This window comes from Wyeomyia smithii, chromosome 2, assembly GCF_029784165.1.
Source record: "Wyeomyia smithii strain HCP4-BCI-WySm-NY-G18 chromosome 2, ASM2978416v1, whole genome shotgun sequence".
NCBI classification, from domain to species: domain Eukaryota; kingdom Metazoa; phylum Arthropoda; class Insecta; order Diptera; family Culicidae; genus Wyeomyia; species Wyeomyia smithii.
The window spans coordinates 260,412,292-260,424,850 of record NC_073695.1 but is presented as its reverse complement, the minus strand read 5'-3'; the positions used below and the strand labels follow the sequence as shown (position 1 = coordinate 260,424,850).

At 40.3% G+C, this 12,559-nt stretch overlaps 1 protein-coding gene across 1 annotated transcript in view; it reads right to left on the bottom strand.

Moving 5' to 3' along the window:
• Positions 1 to 3,610: 3,610 nt before the first annotated feature.
• LOC129724883 (histidine-rich glycoprotein-like) overlaps positions 3,611 to 12,559 on the bottom strand; it is a 14,245-nt gene continuing 5,296 nt past the window's right edge. Inside the window, exon 2 of the mRNA XM_055680160.1 lies at positions 3,611 to 4,523. Coding sequence (XP_055536135.1) covers positions 3,781 to 4,485 — 705 coding nt within the window. The 5' untranslated portion in view covers positions 4,486 to 4,523 and the 3' untranslated portion in view covers positions 3,611 to 3,780. The remainder of the gene's footprint in view (positions 4,524 to 12,559) is intronic.

Genomic DNA, 12,559 nt, shown 5'->3' with positions numbered 1-12,559 from the left:
TTTTAACAGACAGTCAGCACATTATTCTTTCATTTTTCAGTTTTCTTCATCTTCTGCGGAAATTGAGCTTCCATTCACTCTTTCATACCAGAAGAACTTGGAATTTGAAAACAACATCGGCTCATAGAAACCAAACAACTAGCATAGTTACCATACTGGACCATCGAACGCAGGAGGCATCGAGTAATAGAAATATCAACTACTGGGAGTGAGTTTGTATGGGAAATCGAAGGGACTGAAAATATCATCGAGTATAGGAAAATATCGACTCCTAAAACATCGACTCATGGAGGTTTGACTGTAATCTATTGGCACCCAATTGTATGCAAATATGTATTATGATCGAAAAAAAAATCTTGTTTTTTGTCAAGCTGGTTTGGCGCCTTATAAATCAGTCAGTAGACTTTAATTCAGCGCTTATCGACACCAATCAGTTTAAAGAGTTCGAACATGTTTGGGTGAAAGCAGAACTAGCAGGAGAGACACACGTATTTGTCTCTGTCTATTTCCCTCCAAATAATGCGCGGAATGAAATCTTTGAAAAGTTTCTTCATGTTGTTGAAAATATTGCATCTAAGCTGTTACCTGAAGTAAAACTCCACATATACGGTGATTTCAACCAACGCAAAATTGATTTTATTCCGGACATCGATAACCATAGCATTTTACTTCCTATTATTGGCGAAAATGAAACGCTGCAACTTTTTTTTGATAAAACCTCTAGTCTTGGTCTTAATCAAATAAATCATGTGAAAAATGGACAAAATTGTTATCTAGATCTGTTAATGTCCAACATTAGTGATGACTTTTGTGTGACGAATTCATTACAACCATTATGGAAGAACGAAGTTTATCATACAGCAATAGAGTTTTCTTTATTTGTGCATGTGAATAAAAGACCTGACGAATATGAATTCGAAGATGTTTTTGACTTTCAGTCAGCAAACTATGATGAATTAAAACATAAACTAAATAGTATCAACTGGCAAGATGTATTGTTTAAAGACGGAAACGTCGATTCGGCTATAGAAAATTTTTATAACATATTATCTGATTTATTTATTAGCGAAATACCATTGAAAAGAATAAGACGTCATGGCAATTCCAAATACCCAGTCTGGTACAATAGACAAATTAAAAACTTAAAAAACAAAAAACAAAAAGCACATAAAAAATACAAAACTCATAAAAATCGTGATGCTTTAACAACTTATCTTAACATTTGCGCGAATTAAACGATGCCATTAGTAACGCGTTTGAAGAGTTCACATTAAAGACTGAGCTTGAAATCAAATCCTGTCCAAAAATTTTTTTCAAATATATTGAATCAAAGTTGAAATCTGAAAATTTTCCTTCAAAAATGCAACTGCATGACAAAGTTGAAGAGAACCCGGCATACATCTCTGATCTATTTGCTGATTTTTTTCAACAAAATTATACAACTTTCTCCGAATCTGATCGTGACTATACATTCTTCACCAACTTTCCTGAGTTTCCCAACTATTTCAATATTGAACATGTCAGCGCACGCGAAATTGAAGATACTTTAAAAGCTCTGGATGCGTCTAAAGGTCCGGGACCAGACGGAATTCCGCCAGCATTCATGAAACATTTAGCTAAAGAGCTAACTTCCCCACTGTTCTTGATTTTCAATATGTCGCTGGAATCCGGTTGCTTCCCGAAATTCTGGAAAAACTCATATCTAGTGCCTGTGTTCAAATCTGGTAAAAAAACCGACATTAGCAACTATCGAGGCATAGCCATTCTTTCCTGTATACCTAAGCTTTTTGAAGCAATAATAAACAAAAAGTTATTCCACCAAATAAAAAATAGAATTACCCCAACGCAACACGGTTTTTTCAAAGGGCGCTCAACAACAACTAACTTACTCGAGTTTATTAACTTCTCTTTGAACGCAATGGATAAAGGTAATTATGTTGAAACCTTATATACTGACTTCAGTAAAGCTTTCGATCGCATTGATATACCCCTGCTTCTCTTCAAGTTACGAAAAATTGGAATTCATCCACAATTACTCAAATGGATTGAATCGTATTTGACAGATCGTCAACAAACAGTCAAATTTAAAGGTAGAATATCGAAACCTATTCAGGTAACCTCAGGAATTCCTCAAGGCTCTCACTTGGGCCCTCTACTATTTATATTATTTGTAAACGACATTTCCTTTATTCTAAAACATGTAAAAATTCTTATTTATGCCGACGATATTAAACTTTTCATTGAAATTAAAAACGCTGATGATGTAAATATTTTTCGTAACGAGATAAAATATTTTTACATTTGGTGTAAAAAAAGCCTTCTTCAGCTAAACGCTGAAAAATGTAGTTCGATGGCTTTTGGCAGAAAAAGAAACATGCCAAGCAATATGATTTCCTTAGGAGATCAGGTAGTAGAGAAAAGTGAACGAGTTAGGGACCTAGGAGTCATACTCGACTCAAAATTAACATTCACTGATCACTACAATACAATTATTAATAAGGCTAGTAACATGCTCAGTTTTATAAAACGTTTCTGCTATAATTGTCAAGATCCATACACAATAAAAACACTTTATAATTCCTATGTCAGGTCACTTTTAGAATACTGTAGCATTGTATGGTCTCCGTTTTCTGCAACACATGTAAACAGAATAGAATCAGTGCAAAAACAATTCCTGTTATATGAACTTCGTAATCTACGATGGACGTCATTTCCCCTACCATCATATGACGAACGCTGCAGACTTATTGACATCCAATCATTAAAAGCCCGTCGTGAATTCGCAATGATGTCATTTGTTAACGATATCGTATCTCAACGTGTCGATTCACCCGAAATATTATCAAAACTCAATCTTTATGTACCTTCTAGAAATTTACGAACTCGGACTTTGTTTTCTTTAAATCATCAACGAAACAATTATGCTTAATACGGGCCTATTAATCAAATGATGCTAGTGTATAACCAACACTGTGAAGCAATTGACTTTTCTATGTCGAGAACTAAATTAAAACAATATTTCAATTCCACGCGTAATTTAAATCGATAGAATACATCCATTGTAATAATCCGTCAAGTGAAGAAATTATTATTCAATTATGTATAAACTCTTTTTTTTTGCTCCCACTAGTTTAAATAGCATATAGCATGTAAGTTAGTTTTAAACATATGTAGTCTACTTTTGTTTGACGAAATAAATAAATAGAAATCGTACTACGAAATTTTGACTCTCGTGCTTTTGGTTATGAATTTATATCAATTCCAATAGAGTAAAAGTTCACATTTGGCAAAAAGAGCAATTTAAGTGCAACGTACAGGTTCTCCATGAACGTTTTTTAATTTCACCGTTTGCATCCCAAACAAAGAATAGATAAGAAAGGCCAACAGTCCTAATCGAACTACGTGATGCGATATGTACATCTCGCGTGCTCTGAAATGAAACAAAATATTGCCTAAATACATTGTGTTCAACTGGCGTCAGTTGCAGAATGATAAGGCCACTGTTAGTCTACATTACACCCACGGGGATTTCCATTGACTTTCTTATAGGTTTATATATCAAATTTTATATTCTACAAAAGCAGTTCCGAATCGAAAAAACTCAAACATGTTGTCATCCATACACTACTTTGAAACAGTATACTACATCTTGTATTTCTGAAAAATATACATTACACAGACTACTTTTTCTATAGATTCTTATGATAAAATCGAATCGAAATCTAGTTCGCTTGCTGTGGATTTCACTACATCACCAACACAAAACATACATCACAGCCCTCAATGATGCCCCCCACCCTTCTTGAAGCCATGCTCGCTTCCACCACTCTTGCCACCCTTCTTGCCGTAATCATCCTTGTGCGCATAATGGCTCTCATGACCATGCTTCTTCTTCCAGCCCTTGTGATCCTCATCGTGGTGTCCCTTCTCCGAGTGTCCCTTCTTCTCGAAGTGATCCTCCTTGTGTGCCGACTCGTGGTGACCGCCCTTCTTGTGCTCCCCAGCATCGTTGGAGTGATGCTCGTGGAAGTCTCCGTACTTCTTGTGCTTGCCCTCCTTGTGATGATCATCGTAAAACTTGTGCTCCTTGTGGTAATCATCCTTGTGAGATTTTTTGTGATAACCAGTCGTTTTAGAACCCTTTTTGTGGCCCTTCTTATGACCGTGTTTGCCATGCTTCGAGCCCTTCTTCTCCTCGTGATGCTTCTTGTACTCGTCGCCCTCGTCGTGGCTTTCCTTCTTGTGGCCTCCCTCCTCGCCAAAGTGTGACTCGTGTTCCTCTTTCGCGTGATCACCCTTTTCCTTCTTCTCCATACCGTGCTTGGATTTGTAACCTTTATCACCTTTCTCGCCCTTCTTTTCGTGATGCTCATCGCCCTGTTCGCTGCCACCGCTCTCCTCGAAGGCTTCCTCTTTCTTGTTGGCCTCAGCGAAGGACACCAGCAGCACCAGGGCTACCAGGCCCAGCAACCAGAAGTGTCGCATGATGGCGGTGCAGCAGTTGCCGAACGCTGTTTGGTCAGCTGGAAGAAATAAATTATTTTAGTTTAAAAGTAATACATTAAAATTAGTTCGCAGCCTTTTGGTAATCAATAGTAGTAGGATTTTTTTTCAGGAGTCAAATTTCCTGTCAGATCTATTGAATTTTTCTTTGGCGAATTTGAAGGTGTTACAGATAGTGAAACTGAAATTCTGGCAAAAAACATACACTGTAATCTGTCTTTTTGTTAACAGAAATTTCAACATCTATAGTTGTTTATGTATATCAATAAACAATTTTCCAAGGATCATGCTACAGGTAAGATAATGATTTGTGATGATATGTGAGAGGACAAATTATTTGCATCAAATTAAAATTTAGTAAGAGCATAAAGTCAGATTTTTTTTACGCGGGGGACACGTACCTCGTGAAAAAAGCCGCGTTAATTCAAAAATCCGCGTAAAAAAGCGCAGTCCCTAAGAAATCTGCGTAAAGTAAACCACTAAGAAAGGATTTAGGAAAACCCCAAACGCTCTACGATCATTAAAAAAAATGTTCTTCTTTTATGGTCATTCCGGATAAGATCGAAAGGCGGAGGTTTTTTTTGACAAGGCTTTTACTCAATAAACACTTTGACGTGCTGGGTTTTCAACCCGCACTAATTCGAAAATCCGCGTAAAAAAACGCGTTGTAAAAACTCTGTAAAAACCGCTTAAAAAGCTGACTGTTTTTTTAGAAATTTTATGTTATATCAAATAGTTTGTGTGTGTTAGTTTTTAAGATAGCTTGAACAGATGCAAAGTTGAAATCAGATTGAAAGTGCCTAAATAATCGGAATGAACAAGGAATTGGAACGAAAAAACATAAAACGGTCAAAAAATTATTACAACTTGTTTTCAGAACAGTGAAAGAGTATATGAGAGTTGAAGTCCTATATTGAATTCAAAATAGCAAAAAAATGCGTTAGAAAGACACACAAGATAATAATCCCAAAATGAGTCCAGTTCTAACGATCAGAAAAGCTAAAAAACCCCAAAATCAGAGGCGTCTCGTCCACCTGTTCAACCTGTTCATAGGACAGGTAGACAATCTCAGAAAAAAAGTGATTTTTTCACATTTGTAGAGTGGATGAAAAATCGTCGGAGTAATTTATTTGTAATTTCAATGTTATCCCGAACATCCTTATTCTATTTTCTACATAGTGGAAATGTATGCACCGTGAAGAATGTAACCTGATGGGCTACATTTCAAACTACGCCATGCAACTCACACGCAACGCAACCCACACGGCCACACGCAATAATGACTACCGTTTGTTCAGACTTTTCACCTGAACTAACCGTCGTTCAACACTTCTCTCCGCCTTCAAGTGCGGCAGGGTAGACACAGACATTCATGCTCACCACTACTAATGCGACGCCTCGCGTAAAAATGACATTTTTGGTTCAAACTTTCTGCTGAACAAAACCGATGTCAGCGAGAGAAAACATTCATTACACACCTCCTCTCTTTGGTGTCTGGTAATCTGTTTCGTTATGCCTTTCTGTTTCTTCTCTCGACGTCATTAAAATTTGAGAGAGACCACGTGGCCGCGAGAGTTCGCAGATCCATCTTCAGAGCTTTCGTAGTGCAAATGAAAAACGAGCAAATTCATTCATTATTTCTGTCAATGTGGTGGAATTCTTCCGTCGATGTATAGTTTCATTCAAACCTCTACACCCATTTTGTTCATTCGAAAACTTGAACCTCGCATAGTCCGCATAGTATACCTTTGTCTTCTTACGCGCTGCTTTCTTTTTAGTTTAAAATTTCAACATCGTCAAAAGAAACGCTTTAGCATTAAACAAAGATAGGTTTTTTACTCATGCGAAAAGTTTAGAGGCAAATAGATCATAAACATAATTTCAATTATCGTTGGAAAAAACCTGAATGATACTGACATTGCATATCACAACGCCATCCGTCGAGCGAACTTTTCTAGTTCTTCGACGGATCCAGACTTATTTATGACTAAAACCGATCATTGAGAATCATGATGTGATAAATGTGGATAAAGATTTCCTCCATGAAATGATGCAGATATCATTATTCTACGAGAAAATTAACGGAAAACTCGCGGTCATAATAGACCGTAGAAATTCTTTGCCATATAGATAAATGTAGAGAGATAAAAGTTTTCGAAACTGTTATCACGATACTGTTGTTTTAGTGTTGCAAATGTTGATTGAACAGGTAGCCCACTTGGTCACGCGTCGCCTCTGCCCAAAATTGAGTTCAAAATCATGGGAACACGCTTCCAAAAACCGAAAACAAAATTGATCTCAAGTAGAACACAGAATAGCGAAAATTGGATTCTTATGTCAAAAAAGTAAATAAATCAATAGAACACAAGAATAGCTCAGAATAGCGAAAAAACCAAAAGACCACAAAATACGATTCAAACAAATTGAGCTTAGAACCACGAAAAAAACCATCTGAAGACAAGCGAAAATCGCAAGCTGAGATCAACACATAGTTGAAAGATGCTTCTGAAGACCGAAAATAGGTAAAAAAAGAACTCGAACCATTGAAACCTGAAAAAGAAGTCAAAATCGTAAGGCAAGCACTCCAAGAGGTTGAAAAAAGGAACGATCGCAATTGGAGCTCAGATCCTAAACACAATAAAACCCCAAACATGAGTGCAACTCAACATTGAGCTCAAAATAGCGAGAATCTAGAAAATACCATCGAGAGAGATGATTTTCAATAGAGCTCAGAATAACAAAAAAATGCATCAGAAGAAAGTAACCACAAAAACGAAACGGCAACGACAAGAAAAAGTGAAAAAAAAACACAAATTTGCTTCACAATTGCGAAAAAAAAAACACTTCTACAGCTTCCAGAAATCCAAAAAACCTAAGATCTAATTCAAAATCGCGCGAAACACTTCTTAAAGCCGAAAGAGTAAAGGAACCTAACAAATAACGGCTATAAAATGATTCCAAAATGGCAGAAAACACTTCTGACGGTTACAAACCAGTGTTAAAAATTATTGTCAAATTAAATACAATTTCTTCATGTAGTTGATACATCTTACTATGACGATCGGTTTCACTACCTGATGTTCGAAGTAAATAAAATTGTTCATCATTGCTTGACGTCAGGAAATGAACATGAAATACGAGAGATAGCCTTTTCACAATACAATCATGTCCTACAAGGATGAAACGGAAAATTGTCCTATTTATAAACCTATCATTATCATTATATAAACCTCGAGTAAGTTTCAACGCTGGAAACGTTTCCTATGATAATGATGTCATCAAAACGAGAAAATATACTGCAGGTATGTTAGTTGTTTGAAAACTTTGAAATTGTATAAAAAAGTGCCTTAACTTTGAAAACTCCCTCTCCGTGCCCCATTGCTTAGTCGAGAGAATTTCCAGCTCGAAAAGATCCTCGACCCAATCGGGAATCGAACCCAATATCACAACCATGTGGGAGAGCTAGCCGATCGACATCGCTAACCAGGTGATAAAAACAATCATTTCAAACAATTTGCCTTTTGAGTTTTAACGTATCGAATATACGATTTGTCATGCATTTGCAGACTATAAACAAATCGCAACGTCAATTTCGGGATGAATGTGGAATCAACTAAGAACGTTATAGTTAAAAGATAATAAATTTTATTCATAAAAACTGTATACATATAAAAATGGGGTTCGGTCTGTCTGTGTATCTGTCTGTCTAATCATTATAGACTTAAGGCCGGGGAAGGTTCTTCTTTAAGCCCCCTCTCTCTTCTGGAAGAAAGGGCTCACAAATTCTGCATAAGGGGCTCTTCAATAATTACGTAAGCAAATAGGGGTGTCAAATTTTCTTACGCTATCTTACAAGGAAGGTTGGCGAATGGTTGGACACGTGTCACTTGAGATCCTATTGTGGTCATTCACCTCTGTCCAGCAACTCCTATCCCAACCTCCACGTGGTGCCAACCGGGACCGCGACCGGGACCGGGATTTAGCGGAGATCGGGTAACCAACCCCGGTGGAAACTTTGGTCGTATGCTGACTGGGAAGGGGGAACGTACGCGGCTGTTTCCCCATGTTAGGGGCGGCGTACAACAGCGTCTGATCCGGAGCGGGCGGCTGAATCATGAAACGCAGTGTCTCGCCAGCTATATCAAAGACGGCGGCCGCGTTGCGAGACTAGGTATCGCAGCCCTAGTAAGGCAGCATACCGAATATTAAAAACTGCGAACAATCCAGATATAAATACGGAACGGAATAATCGGCATGGACCTAGGCGAACGAAAAAGGACAACGATTATTGGAAACTCGGTACTTTGAATGTAAAGACTCTACTCGAACCGGCACGCGCAAGTATCCTGGCTAGAGAACTGCGGAAGGTGAATGTGGAGGTTGCAGCTATCCAAGAGGTGCGGTGGTCGAAAACCGGAGAACGCGAATTCCGAGCAGTAGGTCCTATTGCGGACACTTCATTTAAGTACCACATCTACTACAGCGGTGGCGTGAAAGCAGGAAGAGGAGTCGGTTTCGTGCTAATTGGAAAACAGATGAAGCGTGTCATTAGATGGAGGCCGATTAGTGACCGTATATGCGTGTTGGGAATCAAGGGCAAATTCTTCAACTACATGTGTACGCACCGACCAACGAGAAACCCGATGACGAAGAGGAGGAGTTCTATGAGCTCCTGGAAAAGACATACAATGAGTGCCCAGGACACGATATAAAGATTATCATCGGAGATGCAAATGCAAAGGTCGGGCAGGAAGACTTCTTCCGCCCCGTAGCTGGTAGGGAAAGCTTCCACTCTACTCTAGTCTACTGAGACTTGTTAATTTCGCTGCAGCTAGGGGGATGGCTATCTGTAGCACTTATTTTGCACGCCGGAACATACGTAAGCACACCTGGATGCACCGAACAGAGAGCTTTGCTCTCAAATGGACCACGTTCTGATTGATGGACGGCATTTTTCAGACGTTACCACCGTGAGGTCGTTCAGAGGACCGAACGTTGACGCGGATACTATCTCGTAGTAGCCAAAATCCGCGCCCGGCTGTCCAACGTGCTGCATTCCAAGGCAACGAGGAGGATGCAGTTGAACATCCAGCGGCTATCAACTGAAGGAGTGGCTGCAGAGTACTTGCAGAAGGTTGATGAACGGATTGAGGAAAGAGTAGAAGGGAACCTAAATGAACAGTTGAGGCACATCCACAGTTCGATCAGCACAACAGCGCGTGAAGTGTTGGGTATAACTGCGGCAGCTGCGTCCAATGAGTGGTTTGACGCTGAGTGCCAGCGAGTGACGGATGAGAAGAACCGCGCCAGTGGTCACTATACTAGAGCCGCTGAAAAGAGGCTTCATCGCCGGAAGAAACGACAGCATTGGGAGCGTATTCTTGCGGAGGCGGAAGGTTGCTTCTCCAGGCACGATGCGAGGAGCTTCTACAAGAAGGTCAACGGAATCAGGAATCGAAACGTGTCAGCCCATGTCATGTGCAACGATAGGAAGGGAAACCTGATAACCGATAAAACAGAGGTGGCAAGGCGTTGGAAGGAACACTTCAGTGTGCTGTTGAACGGTGAGGGAAACAGTTGAGTCGAAAGGAGCAGGATGACTGTTGAGAATGATGGTCAAGCTGTGGATCCACCATCCATGGACGAGTGAAGCTGAGAAACTGCAAGGCAGCCGGGAAGGACGGCATTCCCGCCGAACTCTTCAAAGTCGGGAGCGAACAGCTGTATCGTGCCATCACATCGGGTCATGCTGAGAGTGTGGTCAGATGAAGAATTGCCCTCGGACTGGTTGAAGGCTCTCATATGCCCGATCTACAAAAAAGGCCATCGCCTGGACGGTAGCAATTATCGGGGCATAACTCTCCTCAATACCGTGTACAAAATTCTCTCCCGCATCCTGTTCCACAGACTGAGGCCATTGCAGGAGACCTTTGTTGACGAGTACCAGTGCGGTTTTCGAGGGGGACGCTCCACGACGGACCAGATGTTTACCTTGCGACAAATCCTCGAAAAATTGCGAAAATTCAACTTGCAGACACACCATCTGTTCATAGACTTCAGGGCAGCGTACGAATTAGTTAAGAGAAATGAGTTATGGCAGATTATGATCGAACATGGCTCCCCAACAAAGCTGATTAGGCTGATACGTGCCACCCTTGAAGGTTCTACATCAAGCGTCAGGATAGCCGGTGAGATGTCGGACTCGTTCGTGATGTTAGATGGTTTGAAGCAGGGTGACGGGCTGTCGAACTTATTGTTCAACATCGCATTGGAGGGTGCTATACGGAGGGCTGGTGTGCAGAGAAGCGGCACCATCATTACGAAGTCGCACATGCTTCTCGGTTTTGCGGACGATATCGACGTCATTGGTATCAACCGTAGAGCTGTGGAAGAGGCCTTTGGACCTCTCAGAAGGGAAGCTGCGAGATAAGGGCTTGTCATAAACTCTGCCAAAACGAAATACATGGTGGCTGGCAGAGTGCGTGGTAGTCCGTCGGAGGTTGGTGCTGCGGTGGTGCTAGATGGAGAAACATTTGAAGTAGTCGACGAATTTATTTACCTTGGAACATTAGTGACATGTGACAACGAGGTTGGCCGTGAGGTAAAGAGGCGGATAGCAGCCGCAAACAGGGCCTTTTACGGATTACGTAACCAGCTAAGGTCCCGCAGTCTGCAAATCCGTACTAAACTTGCACTCTATAAAACACTGATTCTTCCGGTGGCTCTCTACGGCCATGAATCATGGACGCTGAAAGAGGCTGATCGGCGAGCTCTTGGTGTTTTTGAGCGTAGGATTTTGCGTTCAATCCTTGGTGGCAAACTAGAAAATGGTGTTTGGCGCAGACGCATAAACCATGAAGTGTACCAGGCATACAATTCGGCGGATATAGTCAAGCGGATAAAACACGGCAGGCTTCAGTGGGCTGGGCATGTAGCGAGAATGCCGGATGAGCGTCAAGCGAAGGCTATATTTAGCAGGAATCCCGATAGAGGTCGTCGACTACCGGGTAGACCCCGCACTCGTTGGATGTGTGCTGTCGACGAGGATGGACGCGAAATAGGTGTTAGGGACGATTGGAGGATAGCAGCCCAAGACCGAGAAACATGGCGACGTATTCTGGATTTGTATCTTAAAAGGAAGGGAGGGGGTGAATTGTTTATCTTACGTAAGAAAACATTGTTAATGCAGCTGTTCAAATGACCATGTTCTTGAAAGTGTGGACGGTAAAATTCATGAAAAGGAAATTACGGAATTACTCGAATAAAGGACAGCAGAGGAAACAAAGTACTGTGGTTACTTTATAATGATAAAACTAAAATAAAAATCTGTATATACTGGCAGTAAGATCTTACTAGGGGGAGGGGGGGAAGGGTGGTATAAAAAAATCTTACGGTCTCTTACAAGGGAGGGAGGGGGGATTTAAAAAGTGGAAAATTATGCTTACGTAATTATTGAACGGCCCCTAACTCGAGATTCAAACCAGCAAATGGAAGCAAATTTGGCGTGTAATGGGTTTCGGAAGCAAGAGATATTTCTATGGTAAATCGACACCCCTCCCATCTCTAGAAGAAAGGGCTCCCATACAAACGGAACACAAATTTCTACATAAACTTGGGAACTAATCAAACAAATGGAACCAAATTTGGTATATGGCGGTTTTTGGGAGCAAGAAATGTTTCTATGATGGAATGATCGAGAGATGTGACTTTAGAGGAGGGAGGAGGTGCTCCAACACAAATGAAACATATGTTTTGACCAATTTTTTAGAAAATCTGTCGAAAATGGTAGAATCTTAAAAGCACATCCAAAATCCAATTCAAAAAGAAATGATTCCAAGGCTCAGAATAGCCAATAAATTGATATTAAAGTCAAAATGAGGCAAAAAATAAATAGATCTTAAAACTGAAATCAGAATTTAAAAATATAGCTCAAAATAGATAAAAAGGCCTATAATCCAGCATATACAACAAGAAAGAATTTTAAACTAAGCTCATGAAAATAACAAGAAAAAAATACAGGACACTACTATCCGGGGTGAAAAAAAAAATCAGTCTG